The sequence below is a fragment of the Sciurus carolinensis genome, chromosome 3 (genome assembly GCF_902686445.1).
Source record: "Sciurus carolinensis chromosome 3, mSciCar1.2, whole genome shotgun sequence".
NCBI classification, from domain to species: Eukaryota; Metazoa; Chordata; class Mammalia; order Rodentia; family Sciuridae; genus Sciurus; species Sciurus carolinensis.
In genome coordinates this window covers 36,126,917-36,150,435 of record NC_062215.1, presented here as the reverse complement: position 1 = coordinate 36,150,435, position 23,519 = coordinate 36,126,917, and the positions used below count along the sequence as shown (strand labels likewise).

The 23,519-nt window shown below is 45.7% G+C and overlaps 2 protein-coding genes and 1 non-coding gene across 12 annotated transcripts in view; 1 reads left to right on the top strand and 2 right to left on the bottom strand.

Annotated features, from left to right (window-relative positions):
* The window catches only part of Myo19 (myosin XIX), a 29,347-nt gene extending 20,772 nt beyond the window's left edge, over window positions 1–8,575 (top strand). For 2 of the 9 annotated variants that reach the window (XM_047543145.1, XM_047543144.1), the window contains 7 exons: window positions 697–767; window positions 1,263–1,366; window positions 2,918–3,084; window positions 3,210–3,339; window positions 4,903–4,988; window positions 5,681–6,010; window positions 7,405–8,575. In XM_047543145.1, coding sequence (XP_047399101.1) covers window positions 697–767; window positions 1,263–1,366; window positions 2,918–3,084; window positions 3,210–3,339; window positions 4,903–4,988; window positions 5,681–6,010; window positions 7,405–7,533 — 1,017 coding nt within the window. In that variant the 3' untranslated portion in view covers window positions 7,534–8,575. Of the gene's footprint in view, window positions 1–149; window positions 768–1,262; window positions 1,367–2,272; window positions 2,408–2,917; window positions 3,085–3,209; window positions 3,340–4,902; window positions 5,019–5,680; window positions 6,011–7,404 lie in introns of those variants that run through there. The other 7 variants (XR_007107611.1, XM_047543146.1, XM_047543147.1 and 4 more) reach the window with 7 other exon arrangements.
* Window positions 8,074–16,507, bottom strand: Znhit3 (zinc finger HIT-type containing 3). Of its 2 annotated transcripts, none has more exons than XM_047543156.1 (5): window positions 16,328–16,500; window positions 16,174–16,205; window positions 11,482–11,565; window positions 10,494–10,574; window positions 8,074–8,600 (listed from the first exon to the last, which is right to left on the bottom strand). In XM_047543156.1, the coding sequence occupies exons 1-5, from the start codon at window positions 16,411–16,413 to the stop codon at window positions 8,419–8,421; spliced, it is 465 nt and encodes a 154-aa protein (XP_047399112.1). In that variant the 5' UTR covers window positions 16,414–16,500; the 3' UTR covers window positions 8,074–8,418. The 2 variants fall into 2 exon arrangements, with proteins under 2 accessions (XP_047399112.1, XP_047399113.1); XM_047543157.1 differs by having other exon boundaries at window positions 8,423–8,554; window positions 16,328–16,507.
* A 6,665-nt stretch (window positions 16,508–23,172) lies between these two features.
* On the bottom strand, window positions 23,173–23,275 carry LOC124981447 (U6 spliceosomal RNA). Its single transcript, XR_007107973.1, has one exon. It is a non-coding gene; the product is annotated as a U6 spliceosomal RNA (small nuclear RNA).
* Window positions 23,276–23,519: the final 244 nt, after the last annotated feature.

Genomic DNA, 23,519 nt, shown 5'->3' with positions numbered 1-23,519 from the left:
AAGGCAGGTGTCCTGAGGAGGGACTGAAGCTGCCCAGAAAAATGGGTGTCTTTTTGTGACTAGTTCAAAGTTTATGTCACTTTATAGTCCATGTACAGTGCAGCCTTTTCTGACTGAATTATCCTCTTTTTTCCTAATCTGCACAAAAGCACTTTGGTCAGCAGGTGCCCTTTTTGCTCAGGATACCAGGCTCTGAGGGATATGAATGAGGTGTGAGTGCTCGACAGTGCTGAAGAGGAGCACAGGGTCATCTGGTAGATGTGGCCTTGGAGTTTGCAGCCAGGACCACTTGGTAAAGACGAATTCAGACTGTGGAGAATCTTCACAATATGACCTCCCCTGCCTCTCAGCTGTGAACCACTCTGCTGCCTGCAAAAACAATTTTTCAAAACTAGAAATTTGGTTGGGCTCCATTCTAAGGTAGAGTCTGCCCCAGAGGAAGGGATGAGGCACAGCCAGGACCATCAGAGGCCTCAGCTGTATGAAACATCAGGCATCAGGGGGGACTTGGAACTATAGAGCCCTCTTTCTATGGCGGAAATTTTTTCAAGGTTCCTTGATTTGCTGCCCCAAGGGGATACCTTGTCAGCCAAGACGCAGGAGAGCCTGCAACACCACAAGGCTAGGGCCTAAGAAGAAAACAGAAGGAATGGCATTTCTGACCACAGGTGCCTACCCTGTTTTCCCGCCCTTCAGGTCCTGAGCCAACTGGAGGCCTGTGGCCTCGTGGAGACTATTCATATCAGTGCTGCTGGCTTCCCCATTCGGTAAGTGAGCCACACCACCACAGGGAACAGGGTGTTGCTGGAGTGAATCACAAAACTGTCCAGACAAGAGCCTGCCCAACACAGAGCTGGAGGTAGAAATGAAGAAAAAGAGGAGGATCTGTAGAAGTCTACCTGGAACTTAAGGGGGAACACCTATTCATGTACCATTTATTATATACCATTTTGAACAATAAAATTACCAGTATTATTTCTGGTAATGTATCAGTGAATAAGGAAGGTATCTCTCTTAAAGCAACAAAAAAATTCTATTAGATAGCCCAACAAGGGGAAGGGCCCTTCTAAGCAGCTCAGGCCTATGGGAAGGGAAGGGACCAGCCTGGGAAGATTTGGAGGAGCAGAGAGTAGTCTAGACTGAGGGAATAATCACCACAAAGCTGCCAGGTTAGAAATGGGAGATGCTGAAGGAACCAAGCCCTGAGCAATGTACCTTGCTCACGAACGAACTCATTCTCTTCCACCTGCTTTGGCTTGCAGGGTCTCTCACCAGAACTTTGTGGAACGATATGAGTTACTGAGAAGGCTCTGTCCTCACGCATCCTCAAGCCTCCATAACTCATATTCTGCCAAAGGGCATTCTGGTGAGTGGGGCCCATTTGTTAGTCATTTGTTCAAACACAGGTTGCTGAATACCTAGCCCTCTCAGGGTTGGGGGATTGGGGATCAGAGATGAATACAGCATAACCCTGCCCTTATGGTTCCTAGTTCAATGCAGAAAATAAACTCAAGACAACTGTGGAATGTGGGTAGTACTGGGCAGGTGTGGATTGGGGAAGGCTTCCTCAAGAAGGTGGTAGATGAGGATAAATTGGGTTAGCCAGGTGAATTGGCTAATCTGAACAGGCATAAGACAGCAGTGTGGGTGTGAGGAACTCCATGAGTTCTGCTGGCTCATCAGGACAGTAGTGGCAGTGAGGCTGGGGTGACAGGTGAGCCTCCTCAAGAACCTAGACTTTATTCTCAGGACAGAAGAGGTGACACTGCAGGGAAGGAAACCAGAAACTCCATCAGCCTGGGGCTTTCTAGGGACCACCACGGGGGCCTTGTGGAGGGTCTTGGAAGTGAGGCTGCAAAGCTGCCCAAGTAGAGAGCAGGCAGAGATGTAGATGTGTGGACGAAGCTGGTCAGCCTTGGTAGGAACTGACTGGTGTAGAGGGGAAGAGCAAGAGAGGTCCAGGGAAGCTGAAAAGCACACCAAGACTGCTGAGCTCCAGGTCCGAGGAGGTGTCAGCAGGGCACTTGGGCAAGCTTTAACCTCAGGGGAAGGTCTGGTCCATGGCTGATTATAGGTGTCTGGCATGTGGACATAAAGAAGGCTGCAGGAATGGGACTCCAGGTCCCCAGCCACAGCTGCTCCCCCACCCACCCAGCACTACTCTCAGGTCCATGGGACTTCATAAGACATTTCTGCTTTGTTTTTCTCCCCTCTTGGGCAGTTTTGTCACTTTCTTTTCACTCTCTCATTTCTTACTCCTCTATCTGGTTAGCTCTCCTGTTTCATGTCTCTTGCCCAAGCCTCTGTGGGCTCTGTTCGATTTTGCGGCTGTCTGATCGCTGGCGTCTGCTTTGGTAGCCTGTCTCCAGTAAGGCCCTGGGCAGCTAAAGGTGGTCAGAGCCCTCAGGTAAATCCTCCTGCACAGGAGTTAGCCCCGCAAGACATGGGAGGGCAGCAGTGGGACCTGCTGGGCCTTCATGGAACTGGAATTTGTTCTGTCTTTTCCCATAAGTGGCAGGCAGTGAGGGGTCAGGAGCCCTTTTTGGCTCTCAGGATATTGGGACCATATAAATAAATGCAGGCCAAATGGCCAGAGATCCCAGGTTGGAAGGAGTTGCTCTACTGGCATTACCCCCTTTTGGCAAAGAGACCTGTGGCAGTGGAAGCTGCAGGATACTCCAGAGCATAGCCACAGTGGGGACTCTAAGACTCCTCAGAACAGCTAGGTCCCCAAGGGACAACAGAGCCACTGCTTCTGATCTCCCCCAAAAAAATGGAAGGAGGGAGGAAAGGCTCGAGGTGAGAAGAGCAGGAAAGAGGCTTGGAGGGTGCTGAAGAGACCAAAGCCAGTTTTTGAGGGCTACCAAAGCACACAGAGGGGACCATGCACTGATGCAGCCTCTATTCCCTCCCCCAGAACAGTCCCCACAGCGTGAGGCAGCCACACTGCAGCCTCTCCTCCAGGACATTCTCCACACTCTGCCAGCTCTAACTGAGACAGCAGCCACACCTGTTGGTTCAGCTGAGGGCACACCAGCTCCACTGCACTGTGGCAGGACCAAGGTGTTCATGACTGACTTCATGGTAAGCTGACTGGGGGATGAGACTGTGCTAGTCAGCTGCGGGCTGTCCTCAGCAGGATGAACTGGGCTCTCCGTGGGGCAGTGGGAGGAGGGACTGAGAACCTCAGTGGATGCACCTTCTCCCAGCTAGAGCTTCTGGAAAGTGGACGTATGCAAGTGCTGGAGCAGTGTGCCCGCTGCATCCAGTGCGGCTGGAGGCGACACCAGCATAGAAAGCAGGAGAGGCAGAGGCGAGCCGCCACACTCATTCAGGCAGGTAGGTGGATGGCAAACCCCTAGGTGCCCTGGGATTTGAATTCCCTGTGCACCTCGCTCAGAATCTCTGCAGTTCAATGGAAACCAAATTGTTCCTACCTATGCTAAAAGTTTGGCTTCGATTCCCTTTTCTCAGACCTACATAGCTGTTTAGGCCACTTTTTCGTTCCTTTTTGATAAATCAATACCTGCTAGGCTACAGGGCTTGGAAAAAGGTAAAAGGGACAGGATTTGATTCATCAAAGGAAAAGATGTACAAGCCACTAAATTCATACCAGTCTTTATTTTGAAAAATAAAAAGTAGTACAAATAGTCCAAATGGCTAACAGTGGTATAGTCATGGCTAAATTATGGACCATCCCTATGAAACAGCTAAATATTTTTGAGAACTATTATATACTTTATGGAACACCACTTTCTGGATATTAAACTATAGATTAAGGATGATCCCACCCCTATAAGGAGTATTTGTGTGTAGAGGCATATCAAGGAAATAAAGAAATACTATAGAACTCTCTGGTTTGGTGAGATAATGGGTGATTTTCATCTTTTAACATTTTTTAAATGCTATTTAATGGACTGTCCCATACTCTCTATATAATATACCAAAAGAAATTAGAATATGCTAAAACTTTAAAGAGGAAATAAAAATTCCCACCACCCAGTAATTACTTTTATCAGTATTTGGGTATATAATGATGTTGTGTCATACACTCATCAAGAAAATTTAAGTATTTTATTTTTATTTATTTGTTTTTATTTTTTGGTACTAGTGATTGAACCCAGGGCAATTTACTACTGAGCTATATATCCCCATTTACCTTTTTATTTTTTAAAAACTAAGTTGCTGAGGCTAGCCTCAAATTTGCAATCCTCCTGCTTCAGTCTCCCAAACCACTGGGATTACAGGCATGTACTACCACTCAGATTTTTCTTTTTTATTAATAAAGACTTTCTTATTTGTAGCACTAGGGATGGAACCCAGGGCTTCATATATGCTAGGCAAACGCTCTACTACTAAGCTACATCCCTAGCCCAAGACAAATAATTGTAAAAGGTACCAATGATCCAGAAACCTCCCATTCCTGGCATTGCCCAGGACTCAGCATGAGATGGAGGTGACCCTTCTGGGCCCTGGCCAGTCAAAGCCTCCCAGGTACCTTATCAGTTTGCAGTATCTCTGAGAGTGTGGGCTCCGAGTGTGAAGTTTTTGAGCCAGGTGTAGTGGCTTGTGCCTGTAATCCCAGCCACCCAGGAGGATCGCAAGCTCTAAGCCAGCCTGGGCAACTTAGCGAGATTCTATCTCAACATTTAAAATGGAGCTGGGGATGTAGCTCAGTGGTAAAGCACCTCTGAGTTCAATTCCCAGTACTAACAGGGAAAATCAAGCCCATTTTGCTTTATGTGTTGACTGTAGAACTCTACACAGTAGTACATGGTAGCTGATTCTTTGGTTAAACCCTTTTATACTGACAGCATTTCTGATGTTGTGGCACAGCCAGGTTGCCAACAGTTCTAATGACCATTTTGTTATCTCTTTGCTGTTTCTGGACAAACCTCTCAGCCATTCGTTCCTGGTTAACTCGGAAACACATCCAGAGGCTACACATAGCAGCCACAGTCATCAAGCACGCATGGCAGAAGTGGAGAGTGAGTATGACTTGAGAAGTCAGGATGGGCAGCTCACAGAGATTCTGGCACCAGACAGTCCCAAGTGGGTTGGAATGGTTGGTGGGGGTAGTGTCCAGCAGGACATTCAGTCTGTCTGCCTTGTGTTCCTCCTGTGCAAGACAGGCATGAGGCAGCTCCTCAATGGTGGTAGTGATGCTGAACAGTGGCATGATAATTCCTGGAACATACTAAGCCATGGAATTGTATACTTTAAAAGGGTAACCTCTGTGGTGTATCAGGAAGGCTGTTAATTTTGTTTCAAAGTATCTTGGGTAAGGGTTATGCAACTGCCTTACTTTCTGCCACATGGAGCCATTCTAGTTCTAGGCATCCAGCTGCTCACATCCAGGTACCTTCATCTTGTCAAACTAATTTATTAAAAAGTTTGGTTTGTATTGTCCATTAAAAGAACTAGAGAGCCAGGCACATGCCTACGATCCCAGCAGCTCAGTAGGCTGAGGCAGGGGGATCCTAAGTTCAAAGCTAGCCTTAACAATTTAGCAAGACCCTGTCTCAAAATAAAGCATAGAAAAGGGCTAGGGATGTAGTTCAGTGGTTAAGGGCCCCTGGGTTCAATTCCCTGGTACCATCTCCTGACCAAAAAAAAAAAAAAAAAAAAAAAAAAAAAACTAGAGAAATCTCAAGCTAAAAAGAGGTATTTTCTCTTTAAGATCAGAATGACCTACCTTGCTTCTAAAGAACTGGATGGTTTGGAAGAAAAACACATGTCCCAAGCTCACAATTCCCTGAGCTCCTCACTGCCCCCAGTGCAGACCAGGCTCCTAGGGGCAATAATCCGGCTTTGGCCTCTGGGACTGGTCCTGGCCAACGCAGCTGTGGGTGTACGTGGCTTTCAGAGAAAACTGGTGGTCTCTGCCTGCCTCCAGCTTCCCTCGGGCAGCTCGGGCAGCTCCAGCAGCTCCAGCAGCTCCAGCAGCTCCAGCATCCAGGCAGCACAAGAAGACCAGGCTGGTGTCAGGTCCATCCGAGCGCTACCTCAGGTAAGTTGTGGGATGGGATAGCAGCTCCAGCTACTCACACCTCTCTAGGGAATGCAGGAAGCAAAGCCTAGACATCCAAAGGGGAAGGACTGAGGCTGAGAGGAGACCCTTCCCTAGCTCTATGGGGTAAGCCTGAAGCTACATTTCCCAACCAGCCACAGGTTTGGATTATTTCATTTACTGGAACTGGTAATCTTCCAGAGACTTTACTTGCCCCCACCCACTATGGTACTGGAGACTGAACCTAGGACCTTGCTCATGCTAGGCCACATCCTCTACCACTAAGCTACATACCCCCAGCCTTTTTTAATTTTTGAGACAGGGTCTCACTAAGTTGCCCAGGCTGGCCTTGAACTTTTGATCCTCCTGCCTCAACCTCTCAAATCACTGGGACTACAGGCATATGCCACCATATACAGTTTGAATCTGCCTTTATTTAGTACCACTTTGAAAAAACTTGGGCATGACATTTGTCACTTCAAATGACTCTGGATTTGGCACCATGTTTTTCCTCAAGTTTACTTGATTCATCTGTCCTTTTCTAGCTGAGGAAATGAGAAGCAGGTAAGTACATCAGTGGTCCAAGTCCTCTGCTTTTATAATATGAGCAGCTAGGGAAGAGAATGAGCCAACATTCAGGAAGCCCACATCACACAGCTTTTTGGTTCACCCCAGCAAGCCCAGCCTTATAAATCAGCTGAGGAATGGTGACAAGCGTGTTATACTCAGAGGCAGAATCGGGGTCTGGGTCCTGGCTCTGTCCCATTCAGTGGATGACCAGGATGAAGCACCAAGCCTCCATTTCTTCATCTGTAAATGGCTAAAAAACAATGTGTTGCCCGGGGCCATAGCAAGAAGTGAAACTGACAAAGCAAAAGGAAGGAAATTTACAAAGCAGAGAAATTACTATAGGCCATAATCTTAGGGGTTTCTTTCTTTTTTTTTTTTTGCGGTACTGGGGATCGAACTCAGGGCCTTGTGCTCTTGTGCTTGTGAGGCAAGCACTCTACCAGCTGAGCTATCTCCCCAGCCCTATAGGCCATAATCTGAATAAAATCTCCCATGAAAACTCATAGGCCAGCATAAATGTAAACATAAGTGTAAATGTTTTGCTCATCCAGCTGGAAGCAGTCATAGGAATGTGAGAAGTGATAGATACTTCTACACTCTCCTTGTGTTTCCTCATCTGTCTCACACTGAATGGATGTGAAATGTGATATTGGACTCTGCTGCTATTTCAGAATAAAGAAGAACTACATTAACCAAGTCCTGCCACTGCTGTGGCCCTTAGACCAGTATTTGTCCACAGCTCCTCACATCTCTAATACTGGCTCTGAGAGTTACCTTTAGGCGCTCCTGGGAGCTGGGGCTAAGCTGAATCTCTTTCTCCCCAGGGCTCGATAAAGTTTCACTGCAGAAAGTCTCCACTGCGCTACGCTGACACCTGCCCTGAACCTTCACCCTATAGTGTTACTGGTTTTAATCAGATTCTGCTAGAAAAACACAGGCCAATCCACGTGTGACCTCTTCTCACCCTCGGCTCTCACCTAGCTGGGTGATCCTTAGTGCCTTTGTTTCTACAAGGCCTTTTCCTGCCAGCTGCCTTGCCAAAGACATTTAATCAGCACACAACTGCCAAACTATTCCCACAGCAACTTCAAACATACGCACAAGAACAGCTCCAAGCTGTGAGGCCTGTGCACCTGCAGGCCCAGGACTGCAACCCAAGCACTGACGGGGTGTCAGGGTTGATAGTGATCAAGCCAGGATTCAGGCCACAGAGAACTTACCATTTCTCTACCTTCAGATCAAACTCAGCAGCAGGTGTGACTACTTTAGAGTTTGATCTATCACTACAGTGGGGCACCCAATGAGCCACAAGCACTTTAGAAGAAAACGAGCAAACTTAACATAATATGGGCTTTAGAACTTGGGCTGGGAAAACTTTGCATTTAGTTCCTTAAAGGAACAAAACCTTATTTAATAAGTTGTTGGCTTATTAAATTATTAAATTTAATTTCAAATAATCAGATCAGGGACCAAGGACAATGAACAATGCAATGTACAAGAGAAACACCATACCTTGATTTTATTTTAGTAACAATGATCCAGTTTTTAATTGAAATGGGTACAAAACTTGACAAATAAGTTGACTATCCCAACTGTACCAAAAATAAAACATTTGAAAACAACTCTATGACTGTCAAGTTCTCTTCATTAAGGATCTGCTACACTGAGTAGCCCCCATGGCCTGAAACATACACACCCGTCAAGAGGCAAAGACCTGCACAACCTCAGCATACAGCCTGCAATCTGGGAAGCCACCTCTTGTTTGGAGCCCCACATTACCTGGCCCCCTGGAAGAAGGACTAGGTAGTTCTGGAGATCAAGGAACACAGTGATGCATTTTAAGAGTCCTCATTCTGTGATGGTTCCACAATTCTTAAACAGCAGTCCGCAAACTCCACAAACAAGGGCTCCTGCATGTAGGCTCTCATGAGTTTTGCTTTGTTGTCACCCTGATCGAGGTTGATCATCAACTGTCTAAGGTGTGGATTAAGCAATAAGTTTCTTAATGTTGCAGATTCCCCTTTAAAAAAAAAAAAAAAAAAAAAAGCCATCTAAGTTCAGGTAGGAACCCGTGATGGCTAAAAGCTGAATGTTTGAAATGCAGTAAACTCTCAAGGTGTTGAATCCCCTTAACCTTTACGTTAGCCCCATCTCCACAGGTTTCTCATCTTTGGATGTAACCAACCAGACTGAAAATATTTAAAAAACTGACTACAAACATGTACAGACTTTCCTTGTCCTTATTTGTTAAATAATTCAATAACAACTGTTTACGTAGCATTTACATTAGGTAATCTAGAGATGTAGAGATGTGTACTTAACACTGTGTAAGTAACCTAGAGACGATTTAAAATGTGTTTAGGTTATATGCAATTACAGAATTTTATACAGGGGAATTGAGCATCCTTGGGGGAAGTATGCTGGAACCAAACCCTGCCCCACACCTCGTCTAATCACTACCATGGTACCAAGTGCAAAGCACAACCTATTATCCTGACTGACGTGTAAAGAATGAAATTAATTATATACATAACTGTCACTGGCTCTTTGTGGTGCCAAATCCACGGGTATTTGTCATCGCCTGCAGCAACAACTTGTGCGGGTCTTTATCAGTGGTGGACTGGAAACAGCTACTTCTATCTCTGAGCTGCTTCCTTACTTGCTTGTTTATAGAGGATAGAGGAAACAAGGCTTACTTGCTTTGAGAGGAGAGAGCGAGCCTTTGCATAAGAGAAAAAGATTCAGAGATCTATTTCTTCTTAGGCTTCTGCTGCTGCTTCTTAAAGGTGTGTCCTGCATCCTGTGAACTAAGGGTGTGTCTAGAGGTGTGTTCTCAATTCTCTGCTCTGTGATCTGCCTTCCCCTGCTGCTTCTCTCTGCTAGCTGCGTCTATCTGCTTGCCGCTTCTTCTTCCTTTCTGCTAGTGGCTTCTCTCCGCCTCTTGCTGCTAGCTGCTGCTCTACTGTCACTCCTTACTTACTCACTGTTGCGCCCCCGCCCACTGCCCACCTATATTCCCTCCAGGAGGTGGAGGGCGGGGGCCACACCAGTTGGGATCAGGCGAGGAGCCAGCTGCCCTAGCGCGGTAAGGGTTAAAACGAGCAGGTCCGATCACGTGCACTCAGTAACACCTGTGCACGCACTGTGCACGTGGCCTTAACTGAATATGGCCAGTGATAAATCACCTGAGTGCGCTTATGTCAATGAACCTCCTCACTGCCGATGTGATCAGGTGCCATTCTGGCTGGCACAGCCCCCAACACATAACAACTTATACAAATCAAATAAGTAGAGAAGTACTACAAAATGTGCAATTTTTACACCTTTTTGGTGTGTGTGGTCCTGACAAACCCAGAGCCTGGCACATGCTGGGCAAGGGTTCTGTTAAGCTATATCTCCAGCCCTAAAAAATGTGCATTATTAATACTTGTTTCCCCCTGGAAAATCTAATCTTGTGATGACCAGTCTGCATTAAGGAATGGACTATAAACCCAGCACAGGAGATAAGGGAACACAGGTCCCTGCCCTACAGATTGACATATAAGACAATGCCATAAAATGTGAGTAGTATATGACTGGTAAGTTCAGAATTTTGCCAACCTGCAATATCCAGATTGCTGGCAAAAGGAACAATAGGTATTGTGGGCAGGCCAGGAGATGTGAAATCATTTAGGTTTACAGACTTGTACAGTTGGAAAGGAAAGGCTCTGTGTGCCACACCTTTTTTTTTTTTTTTTAAATAGTCACATTTCAAAAAATAGTAAGAAAATTAGGGCTGGAGGTGTAGCACAGTGGCAGCGTCAACCTGGCATGAGTGAGTTTGATCACCAAGGCCACATTTTTTTTTTAAATCATTCTATATAATAGAATTATCTCAATGGTTAACAAGGAAATAAACACAGAACAGACTTACCTAAATTCTTCAAATTCTGCAAAGAAACTCTGTCTTCTTCGTCATCGCTATCAAGAAAATCGGCTATAGAGTCATCATCATCTGAGGAACAGAGCATCTGTTTAGCAGTCAAGCCAGTGCATCAGATGTTAACACCTACTCCCAAAGAAAATGTGCACACACGACAGTGATAGAAGTATAAAAGAAGTTATAAATAAAAACATCCCTGGAATTCACATAACACTCCTTTTATATAAAAAGGAAAAGCAGGTGAAAGAAAAATTGGTGATTTTACTTAGTACTCTATGCTTCCCTCTGGTCTTTGAGCTTGGAACCTTGTATTTTAATTCTTATCACCCCACCTCCATGGGCCAGTGAACTAGCTTATGTGTAAAAACCTGCCAAACATAAGTCCCTGTGCTTCTGCACAGACAGAAAGTACTGGCCCTTCCTGAACCCAACTAGGAAGTTTCCCAGAGAACAGAAACAGCCCATCCCTATGCTGTGATCTTCAATATCTCTTTAGTGGAACCAGAGGGCTGGCACAATGCATAACACCCAGGACATAAGAAGGAAATTCTAGATGGATGGATAGATGGGATGACAGCCCATTACCACAGTAAGCTCTGAGGGGCCCCCAGTAGTAGTAAGGTGACCCAAACCAAAGGAAGCCTCCTGCCTGAGCCTAGCTCAGATGAACTAACACCTCAGGCAGGTAGACCCAAAGCTATGACCAGCTCTGCCAACAGAGCCCACCCCAAACTCCTACACCACCACCATGGCCTTTCTCCCTCTGCCTCCTGCCCCTGCGTTTCCTCCCCTGAACGAAGTATCAGGCTGCTCTCACCACCCATGACAACTCATGACCCACTCCTAAGGTCAGGGATGACATGAGGAGGCTGCTGTTCCCAAACAACGCCATCCTCTGGCCTATGTCCTAGATTCATTCTTTTCCATTTGTTCTCTTTGAAAACCCCTCTAGGTAAAATCAATCATCCAACCAACACACCTTTGTTTTCCTCAGGCTGTGTAGTTTTTACAGGAGCAGTTGATCTTTTATGCTTAGTGGGATGAGTTTCAGGGTTGCACTGCTCTGAAAAAGACAAATCTCAGGCACACATACTGTCCATTTCAGTGTTAAGGCTGCACCTCCCACCAAGCCAAGGGAGAAGCATGTGTAGTGAGTGGAGATGAATGTGGAAGAGAGGTCAGAGGGACAGGAGGAGAAAAACCCTAAGCCTAGCGGAAGGGCTTAAGGAAGCTGGGTTCACACATTCCAAGAACCTGTTCTCACCCTCCCTGCCTAATCCATAGGGCTTTCACATGATTAAGTGGCTTACATGACTTCAATAAGCATCATGATTTTATCAGCAGTTTCAGATACCAAATGTATATGTCCCAGTGCCCCTGGGAATACACAGATGAACATCACCACTCCCACCTTAGAAGGCTTTAGGCATGGAAGACAGCTAGAAACACAGATAAGAAGGGTCTGGTCTAAGTCTACCTGAGAAAACCAAGAGGTTTTGCCAGGTGGAAAGAAAAACATTCTTGACAGAGGAAAAGATCTATAACTGGTCAAAAAAGACTAGGGTCAGGAACTAGGAGATGGTGATGAGCAATTGCCAGTTGATTGGTACGGCAGGACTGGCAGGTGCTTGGAGCACAAGATGAAGCCAGAGCAAAAGACTGCCACCCACGGGAAGTCTGTCTTTCCCCACCAATGTCGCAGCAAAAGAACCGCTGGCATTTAAGATGGAAGTTTTCTAATGCTGCAGAATGGTCTCCCACATTGAGCATCTATATTTGAGCCCAGAACCAATTCTCCACAGTATTACCAATCCCTGCTCAACCAAGGTGGAAACAATGATGATGTGACAATGTGTCTCCTTAGAGAAGATTGCCCTCCATTCTAGAGTCATAGAGTTCTCAGCACAGTAGAGCAAACTTTGCCATTTCCAGAAATATCACTCCAGCACCAACAAGATCACAGGGTAATGAGCTTCTGATTGCCACATTGCTGCAGGCCAAATATTGGGGACCCTAGGCTCCCAACCCTGCTTCCAGTGCTACAGCTTCACTTCTTTCCTATCTTGAGCTGCCTGGTTTCTTTTGAAAATGTTCCAGAGATATCAGGAAAAGGAGGTGGTGGTACTGCCTTAAACCAGAGACTTAGAGAAGATAAAACTAAAGGCAAAACAGTCAATGAAGAACTTCAAAAGTCAACAGAGCATATGGTAATAGGAAAGGGTTATGAGGACAGGGAGGGGCAGATTGGAGAAACAAGATTAGTAAACAATATGCTGTGAAAAGGGGCAAGCAACTAATCAGGAAGGAGGTGGTTAAAAAGCCATCAGTGCCAGTGACTAACCAGCAAGTGCCGTGTAGATAAAGAGCGTCTCAGTGGACGCCTTCAGAGCACCCAAGACATGGAGACTATTAATCCCACTACAGATGAGACAATTCAGTTTTCCTATAATAAACAAACTTGTCCAAGGTCCAGAGTTAAGTGGCAGAGGCAGAATTTAAACCTAGGTCTAACTCTAAGGCTATGCTACACTGCAGGAGGGACTGAAGGAGAGCTAGATGTTGGTTTCTGGACCCCAAAAAGTAAATGGAACTATATATTTGAGTGTCAAGAAGGAAGGAAAGGGAAAAAGGGAGAGGGAAATAAAAGGGGAAAAGAAACAGAAGATATCACCACAGAATCCCAAGTTTCACAGGAAAGCAAAGGGAAGTGACCCAGAAACAATATTCAGAAAGGGAAGAGAGGGCAGTGTTGAGTGGAACATGCCACCATCTGTTACAGGGGAAGGTGAAGAGTCACAAGTTCAAGGCCAGCCTGGACAACTGAGTGAGGCCTTGTTTGAAAAAAAAAAATTTTTTTAAGCTGGGTACAGTGGTGCATGCCTATAATCCCAGTGACTCAGAAGAATCACAAGTTCGAGGCCAGCAACTTAGTGAGGCCCTAAGCAACTGAGCAAGACCCTGTCTCAAAATAAAAAAATAAAAAGGGCTGGGATGTGGCTTCAGTGGTTAAGCACCCCTGACTTCAACCCCCAATATCCACCCTGCGCCCCCCCCCCGCAAAAGTTAGGGGAATATATCTCAGTGGCTGAGTGCCACTAGGTTCAATCCATAGTAACACTCAAAAATAAAATAAAATAAGGAGGCAAGAGCCCCAGAGAGTAGTACATATCACTACTCTCAGGAGGGAAAAGTCAAACACAAGAGATATTTACAGAAACCAAGACAACAAATGAATAGTGACCAACAAATGTGTAGAAACTCTTGTTAGAGCTGGATGTGTTGCACGTGCCTGTTATCCCAGTTATTCAGGAGGTTGAGGCAGGGGGATTGCAAGTTTGAGGCCAGCCTCAGAAACTTAGTAAGAACCCATCTCAAAATACAAAATAAAAAGTATTGGGATGTAAGAGTACCCCTGGGTTCAATTCCTAGTACTGAGAAATTTTTAAAAAATTCCTGTTAGAAAACTTTCTGTGTGTACTGGATCAAACCCAGGGCTTTGTGGATGCATGGCAAGTGCTCTATCACTGAGCTACACCCTCAGCCCAGAAATAATTCCTGTGTTAAATATTTTAGGTGTAGTACTTTAGCAACACCTGGAACAGGAATAGCAAAACAAATATCCACCAGTAGGACTCTAAATGAACAGTGGTTATATCAGCCACATAATGAAATAACATACAGTCCTTTAAATCAAGGAACTAGAACTGTATATCCTGATTCCTTTAAAGTGCCCAAAATACGATATAAAATCAAATGAGGATGTGTTTGAGTAGTCTAATCTCACTGCTGAAATTCCTTTTCTTTTTTTGGTACTGGGGATTGAACCCAGGGGCATTTAACCACTAAGCCACATCCCCAGCCCTTTTTTTAATATTTTATGTAAAGAAAAGGTCTCAGTGAGTTGCTGGGTGAACTCACAATCCTCCTACCTCAGCCTCCCGAGCAGCTAGGATTACAGGCCTACACCACTGCTTCCAGCTTATTGCTAAAACTCTGAGGGCTTTAAAAAAAAAGTTCTATCTACTGGCACACAAGAATGGAAATAATCTGAAAGGATCTATATTAAACTTTTAATCATAATTTTATTGGGCAGAACTAATGAGCTTTATTTTCTATAAACCTTGTCTTTTAAAAGACTAAATGCAGCCAGGCACAGTGGCACATGCCTGTAATCCCAGCAACTGGGGAGGCTGATCACAAGTTCAAGGCCAGCAACTTAATGAGACCCTGTCTCAAAAAATAAAAAAGGGGGCCAGGTGCAGTGGCACACATCTGTAACCCCAGCAGCTCAGGAGGCTAAAGCAGGAGGATCGAGAGTTCAAAGTCGGCCTCAGCAACACTGAGGCTCTAAGCAACTCAGTGAGACCCTGTCTCTAAATAAAATACAAAATAGGGCTGGGGATGCGGCTCAGCGGTCAAGTGCCCCTTAGTTCAATCCCTGGTACCCGTAAATTAATTAATTAATTAATTAACTCATTAAAAAGGGACTGGGGATGTGGCTCAGTGATTAAGTGCCACTGGGTTCAATCCCCAGTACCAAAAATAAAAATAAAAAACTAAATGCAGAAATGTACTTTATCTTCATAAAATATGTATATATGTGTGTGCACATGCATACATGCATATAAATATGCTTGTATATATATTTATATATGTGCATATATATATATATACACATATGTGCACACACACACACACACACACACATATTTTTAACTTAATTTTATTTATTTATTTTTATTTTTATTTTTTGTGGTGGTGCTGGGGATGGAACGCAGGCCTGGAGCATGCTAGGCAAGCACTCCCACTGAGTTTCCTCCCCAGGTGTAACTAATATTAAAAGGGGAAATTTAAACACACTAGAAAGTGACAAATTTTCTACAAGCACTTGTCAGTTTTGAGTTACATTACAGATCTTAATGAGAGAGTACCGATTTGTTAAGTGCAGACACAATCAAGGACTTTGCTCCTTACTGTAAACAGATCTACCTCATTGTTTCTAATAAGATCCTAATTAAAAGAGACGTTTGGACTGGGGTTGTGGCTCAGAGGTAGAGCACTTGTCTAGCATGTGTGAGGCACTGGATTCGAATCTCAGCGCTACATATAAATAAAATCAACAACTAACAACAACAAAAAAAAATGTTCCCCCACCCCACAAAAAAGAAACGTTCTAGTTAACCTCAGCCAGAGCGGCTTCTGCCAAATGGTGAGGGGCCAGGCTAGCATGGTAAGAACAGCTAGGTAGGATTTTGCTACGAAAGCAATCTAGTTTGTTTTTTGTTTTGTTTAATTTAGAAAAGGTTTATCCAAATCACAGTTCCGAGATTTAAAGCAGTCGACTATTTTTTAAAAAGAAAAAGAGCGTGGCTCGCAGGAAAAAAGGCAGGGCAGAAGGCTATTAAAAACCGAGAGAGCATTTACAGAGGCCCCCACACCCAGGGAGAGGTGCGGCCACTAGAGAAAGCTGAGGACGCATGGCTCTCGCGGAACAAGTGGTGACCCGAGCGAGGCAGAAAAGGCTGGGAGGTCTGAAGGGCTCGGAGCGGATCTGGCGCTGCGAGGCCCGAAGAGGCGCAGCCGGAGGCCCACGTCGCCCTGACGGCACTGGGGGTGGGGAACGCCACGCACGAGGAGGCCAGGTGCTAAGGCAGGGACGCCCCGGCCTTACCTTTGTGCTTCCGGAAGCAGGTCACCGAGCAGCTGCAACAGACCACAGCCCGTGTCAGCCCGAAGGCCCGGGGCCCCTCCCGCAGCCCCCGGCCCGGCCCTGCCCAGCCCCGGCCGGACCCTCGCGCTCCCCCACCCCGCGAACCCCCGCTCACTAGGGCACGCGGCAGGCGGGGCAGCGATATTTGGGCTTCTCCAAGCAGATCACGCAGACCACGGTGCTGCACCTGAGCGACGCCATGGCCCACAACACCGGCTCACTCCCCTCTGACGCAGCGGCTCCTCCTGAACGCCCTTCCTTCCCTATGCCAGGGCCAATCAGCGTCCGGCATTGATTTGGCAGTCAAAAGCAATGGATGGAGCCTGCTCACGCTTCCAGTCCTCTTAGTAGAGCATCGATACACTCGATGTGCATCAGGTTGCTTTTACCAGGTTGTTTCTTTCTTTTTTTTTTTTTTTTAATTGTAAACAAATGGGATACATGTTGTTTCTGTTTGTACATGGCGTAAAGGCATACCATTTGTGTAATCATAAATTTACATAGGGTAATGTTTGATTCATTGTTATTTTTTCCCTTCCCTCCACCCCTCCCACCCCTCTTTTCCCTCTATACAGTCCTTCCTTCCTCCATTCTTGCCCCCCTCCCTAACCCTAACTCTAACCCTAACACTAACCCCTCCCACCCCCCATTATGTGTCATCATCCACTTATTAGCGATATCATTCGTCCTTTGGTTTTTTGAGATTGGCTTATCTCACTTAGCATGATATTCTCCAATTTCATCCATTTGCCTGCAAATGCCGTAATTTTATCATTCTTTATGGCTGAGTAATATTCCATTGTATATATATATACCACAGTTTCTTTATCCATTCATCAATTGAAGGACATCTAGGTTGGTTCCACAATCTGGCTATTGTGAACTGAGCAGCTATGAACATTGATGTGGCTGTATCTCTGTAATATGCTGATTTTAAGTCCTTTGGTTATAGGCCAAGGAGTGGGATAGCTGGGTCAAATGGTGGTTCCATTCCAAGTTTTCTAAGGAGTCTCCACACTGCTTTCCAGAGTGGCTGCACTAATTTGCAGGCCCACCAGCAATGTATGAGTGCACCTTTCTCCCCACATCCTCGCCAACACCTGTTGTTGCTTGTATTCTTGATAATCGCCATTCTAATTGGGGCGAGATGGAATCTTAGGGTGGTTTTGATTTGCATATCTCTTATTACTAGAGATGTTGAATATTTTTCCATTTGTTTGTTGATTGCTTGTAGATCTTCTTCTGTGAAGTGTCTGTTCATTTCCTTAGCCCATTTGTCGATTGGATTATTTGCATTCTTGGTGTAGAGTTTTTTGAGTTCTTACCAGGTTGTTTCTTGATTAAGTCTTGAAGTCAATGAACTTGTGATCTAGCCCAGGACCTATCCTTATGATGCTGTGTGACTTGGAACAAGTCATCGCCACTCTACAGGTTTGTTACCCGCATATAAAAAGAATTAGAACAAAACCTCCTGCACGAACATTGGGTTCTCCTGTCCATCTCTTCCTTTTTTTTTTTTTTCAGACTGCATTTTGATTCATTGTACACAAATGGAGCACAACTTTTCATTTCTGTGGTTGTACACAATGTAGATTCACACCATTCATGTAATCATACATATACATAGGGTATTAGTGTCTGTCTCATTCTACTATCTTTCCTTCCCCCACCCTCTCCTGCCCCATTTTCCTCCACACCATCCAAAGTTCCTTCAGTCTTCTCTTCCTCCCCCCACCCCGCCACTCCCCCACCACTAGTTATGTATCATCATCCACCTATCAGAGAAAACATTAGTCCTTTGGTTTTCTGAACTTGACTTATTTCACTTGACTTACTCACCATTTACCAGCAAATGCCATAATTTATCCCTCTTTATGGCTGAGTAATATTCCATTGTGTATATATACACCACAGTTTCTTTATCCATTCGTCAATTGAAGGGCATCTCAGTTGGTTCCACAATCTAGCTATTGTGAATTGAGCTGCTATGAACATTGATGTGGCTGCATCACTGTAGTATGCTGATTTTAAGTCCTTTGGGTATAAACCAAGTAGATGGATAGCTGGGTCAAATGGTGGGTCCATTCCAAGTTTTCTCAGGAATCGTCACACTGCTTTCCAGAGTGTCTGCACTGATTTGCAACTCCACCAGCAATGTATGAGTGTGCCTTTTCCCCCACATCCACACCAACACTTATTGCTTGTGTTCTTGATAATAGCCATTCTAATTGGAGTTAGATGAAATCTTAGGGTCGTTTTAATTTGCATTTCTCTAATTACTAGAGATTATGAGCACTTTTTCATATATTTGTTGATCACCTGTATATCTTCTTCTATGAAGTGTCTGCACAGCTCCTTAGCCCATTTATTGATTGGGTTATTTGTATTTTGGGTGTAAAGTTTTTTAAGTTCTTTATAAACTTTGGAGATGAGTGCTCTGTCTGAAGTGTGTGTAGGAAAGATTTTCTCCCACTCTGTAGGCTCTCTTTTCACATTATTGATTGTTTCCTTTGCTAAGAAAAAAACTTTAGTTTGAATCTATCCCATTTATCAATTCTTGCTTTTATTTCTTGCACTATGGGGGTCTTGTTAAGGAAGTCTGGTCCTAAGCCAACGTGATGGAGATGTGGGCCTACTTTTTCTTCTATTTGGTGAGGGGTCTCAGGTCTAATTCCTAGATCCTTGATCCATTTTGAGTTGAGTTTTGTACAGGGTGAGAGATAGGGGTTTAATTTCATTTTTACTGCATATGGATTTCCAGTTTTCCCAGCACCATTTGTTGAAGAGGGTGTCTTTTCTCCATTGTAAGTTTTTGGCACTTTTGTCTAGTATGAGATCTTCTTATCTCTGGCAAATGAGAAATCCAGACATCTATCAAACCAGAATCGACCAATTCACGTGGCACACAGGAACCTGCCCTTCCCAGCGTAGGCTACTCTTCCTAGAGAAATAAAGAACATTTCTTGAGGCTTAGCACTGACAAATGCTTGTCATGAGACCCATGCTGCCGAGGCACTGAGGACCTTCAGAGATCAGAAGAGGGTCTCTGTTCCCTAGGAGCTTAAGGCCTAGAATGAAGACAACACTGGGGGAAGGAGGAGAGAAGAGACTCATGCTTAGGTTCGTGCCAGCTCTGATCTGCATTTGAATGAACCTGAGAACTAGAGATTCTTAACACTTGCCCCAGACTCCTCTCTCGCCTCACCTCAGTCCCAGCCCTGATGGGGTAAATTGACCAGAAAGCAGATGAGTGACCTCTGACCCAAAGGAGAGGATGCTGTGTAGATGAGTCTGGATAGATGGAACATGATAGGTCTTGAATGTCATCACAGACTTCAGGTAGAGACAGTCATGGGTTTTTTTGTTTGTTTGTTTTGGTTTGTTTTGGTTTGGTTTGGTTTGGGTTTGGTTTTGGTTTTGAAGAGCCTAGGAACCTCCTCAAAGCCAGGGTGTGCTCCAGCCTAACCATGGTGCTCACCTTATCTCTGATTGGTCTTTCCAGGGTTTTATGTTGCCCCTATCCCACCCATGGACTTCCCTTCTATATTGGCTGTTCAGCTTCCGGTGTCCCCCTTTAATAAGGGAGCCATCATCTCCATGTGCAGGGATGGCTCTGGTACAACTTCAGCAGCCGCTGAAGTGTTCTTGGTTCAAACCCCTCCCTGGATGTTACTCCCTCTGTGCTCCCTCTCCTATTAGAGAGGCCGTTCAGGCTTACTTTCTTGAACTGTGTTAAGGTAATGAGATCAGGTGTAAAAAGGTTTGTAATCTGAAGCACTCCAAAGTATTATTACGTGATACATGGAAAGAATCTAATTCCGCTGAATCTCCAGACCAAACCCCCTGAGTGCAGATGACAGGGCCCAAATCACTCAATGTCCGGGTCCTGAAGCTCCAGTCTGCCTTCTGCCTCTGTGGTCCTTGTGAGTGGGGAGTGAGCAGTGATTTCCCCTTCAGCAACATGAATTTGCTGTGGACGCTGTCCAGTCGGTGGTGCTGAAGTAGCATGACCCCTTAGCCGCCTAGGGTTCCCTGCCTCCAGCCTCCACCCAAGAACCACCCAGAATCCAAGATGCTTCCATGCTGACCCAATAACGCACAGTTTCTCATGTCCCTCAACAGTTGTACCCCTGCTGGTTTCAACCTGAAGCATCCCAGAAGATTCAGGCTTATCTGGGTCAGAGAAGTCCAGTGACTTGTCCAGGGTTGCATTTGAATCCTGTGTCCTGTGTGACACTAGTTGAAATCTGCCTACTATAGAAGACATTGTCACTGATGGCTTCAGATTTGTCCTATGACTTACATGCAAAGGCTGAGGCCAGGGAGAAACCGCATAATTTTCAAAGGCTCACCCCCACCCCACATCCAAATCATGATGACTCCTCTACCTGCCAGTCTACAGATGGTGCAGAAAAAGAGAAAAATTCCTGGAATTCCTCCCATCCAGTGAAGATATTCCTCCTTCTACTCTGGGTGTCCCCAGTTTGCATTGACCTGTGTACCCCTCCTACTCCTCCAAAGTCCAGAAAAGGAGGTGGGCTCAGCTGTGATGCCACTGGGGTTGGAGGAGACCAAGAAACCCAGCTCAGCTTCCCTGGGTGGCAACCAGTTCAGAAAAGAAAGACGCATATGACTCTAGGTCCAGCAACTAGACGTCCACACTGACTGCCCACGGGAGCACCCTGGTTCTCTCTGGGCCCCTAGAAGCTGCCTAGGTAGTCCTTGGCATCAACCTGAGGTGCAATGTGGCCCCTGAAGAGAGATGAGGTTGTACTGGAAGCTTTCAGAGCTCCTTGGCCTGGCCAACACTATCCAGAACTTCCTCGGGAGCCAAACCCAGAGCCATACCAATCCTGGAGACGCCCATGCATCCCAGGCCCACTCCAGGCACCACCAGAGGGCACTGCAGGTCAAGGCTGGCTCTGGTGGATTGGAGCTGGATTGGAGCCCAGGTGACACTCCCCCTTGCACAGGAGACTAGGCTGTCTGACCAGCCCTGTGGGTGCTGGCTGGCACCTGGAACATCACCAGATGGCAGAAAGAGCATTGAGAGTGTGAGGGCAATGCTGGTGACCTGATGGCAGGGATGTCTCCTCAGAGAAAGCAGGTAGTGCCCCAGCCTAGGGCTCCAAAAGCAAATGGTTGTCCAGGAGCAGGTCCATGGTGCCCCACCCTGTCACCTTGAACTCCCGTACAGCCCCAGGAGGGCAGAGGTCCCACCGAAAACTGGCCACCCACGTTAGCCTAATGAACGTTGGATGCACTTCAGGAGCTTTTGGGTTAATAACTAGGGCACCGTCACTCACTGACTGGTACCTTCACTGTCACCTGATGGAGTGAGCAGATAGATCTAATCTCCCTTATAGGTCACATGTGTTGCCCTTATCTGAGGCCTGGGGTTGATAAGGTTGAGCCCTGTGATATGTCAGTTCCTCTCTGCAGCTCTAACACCTTGATCCCTCCCAGGATATGGGGGAGCCAGGGTCAACACCAGAAGTGTCTATGAGGGGTTCTTAATGACTGCTGACACGTTCTTATCTGGCACATAAGAGAGTAGTTCATGTGTAAAAGCCAGTGAAGGTGCTGCCAAGGGACCTGAGGTTCTGGTAAGGTGGACTCAAGTAACTGATTCCCAACTCATTGCATGTTTTTTCAAAATCATAAAGTTATAGCGATCCTCCAACTCTAGACCAAGATAGCACGACCCACAGTTAGACGTGAGAGAGAATTTCCAAACTCTGAAATGGATAAAGAATAATTGCATTCTCTACCACCCAGAGACAATAGCGGTTTCCACTAGTTCCTGAAATTCTCACACTTTATCTGACTTACAACTTTCAGGAATCTCCTATCTTATATTCCCTAGGCCATACAGGGGCCAAAGGAGTCAGGAATGTTCCACCGTGTCTCCAAAAAGACTAAGGATCCCAGGCGGAATGGGAGTGGAGCCCCAGGCTTTACCAAACCTCTTAACTCAGCTCTACCTCCACATGCCAGAGATCCGCAGAAGTTCTGCTCAGAAAAGAACAAGAGGGCTGGGGAGATAGCTCGGTTGGTAGAGTGCTTGCCTCGAAAGCACAAGGTCCTGGGTTCAATCCCCAATATCAGGAAGGAAAAAAAAAAAAAAAGGAACAAGAAAGGGGAACTGACAACCCAAGCTTCCTTTCCCCTCCTTTAAAAATGAAGACAAAGATGAAGACAAAGATGTACGCATGTCTGTAATGGCCAGGCAGGAGGAGATCAGCTGGGCAATTTAGCAAGACCCTGCCTCAAAATAGAGTGAAAAGGGCTGGGGATGCAACTCAGTGACAGAGCACTTGCCTAGCATGCACAGGGCCTGGATTCCATCCCCATTACTTGGGGGGATGGGGGAGAAAGAAAAGACAAAGACTTTGAAGACAAAAGCCACAAACCTGGGGCTGACTGGTGATGGGAAGTGTTCAAAAAGAATAAATGGAATGGAAAGAAGACAAGACACAGGCTGGCTGGGTAGGGAGTGGAGAAAGGGTGTTTGGGAGCAGCAGCCTCCTCAGGAGTGAGGCATAAATCATCCAGGGTGGTGGAGAGAGCAGCCTGACACTCCCTTCAGGGGAGGAAACATGAGGGCAGGAGGCAGAGGGGAGAAAGGCCACGGCTGTAGTCGGGGGGTTTGAAGTTTCCTCCACAGTTCGTCATGAAAAAAAAAAAAAAAAAATTGGCAGTACTAGTTACTGAACCCAGGGATGCTCTACATTGAGCTACATCCCCAGCCCCTTTTAGTTTTTATTTGGAGATAGGGTCTCACTAAGTCGCCCAGGCTGGCCTCAAACTTGCAATTCTCCTGCCTCAGCCTCCCAAGCAGGTGGGATTACAAGTACATGCCACCAAGCCTGGTTTCTCCTTTTTCCTTTTTTCTTTTTTTATATTTTTATTGATTTTTAAATTTAAAACAAAATTCAGTTTGGACCACAAAATTCAGTTAAAAATACGGAATACTTCATGAATTTGCATGTCACCCTTGCACAGGGGCCATGCTAATCTTCTCTGTATCCTTCCAACTTTAGTATATGTGCTGCCAAAGCACCAAGCCTGGCTTCTTTATGACTTAATGACTCATTTCTTTTTAGTGCTGAACAATATATCATTGTCTAGATGTTTTATAGTTTTTTATCCTAAGTTAAGCTTCTTTTTTTTTTTCTTTTTCCCCTCAGTAGTGGGAGTCGAACCCAGGGCCTCCCAACTACCAGGCAAGTATTCTACCACTGAGTCACATCCCCAGCCCTAGAATGTGAGTTTTTAAAGGTATCAAATACCTTGGCATGTCACAG

Coding starts and splice junctions, on each gene's coding strand:
- Znhit3 (XM_047543156.1), bottom strand. CDS start 16,413: ATGGCGTCGCTCAGGTGCAGCACCGTGGTCTGCGTGATCTGCTTGGAG. Junction 11,566..16,173: donor CTGCTTCCGGAAGCACAAAG/GTAAGGCCGGGG, acceptor TGTCTTTTTCAG/AGCAGTGCAACCCTGAAACT. Junction 10,575..11,481: donor ACAGCCTGAGGAAAACAAAG/GTGTGTTGGTTG, acceptor TCTGTTCCTCAG/ATGATGATGACTCTATAGCC.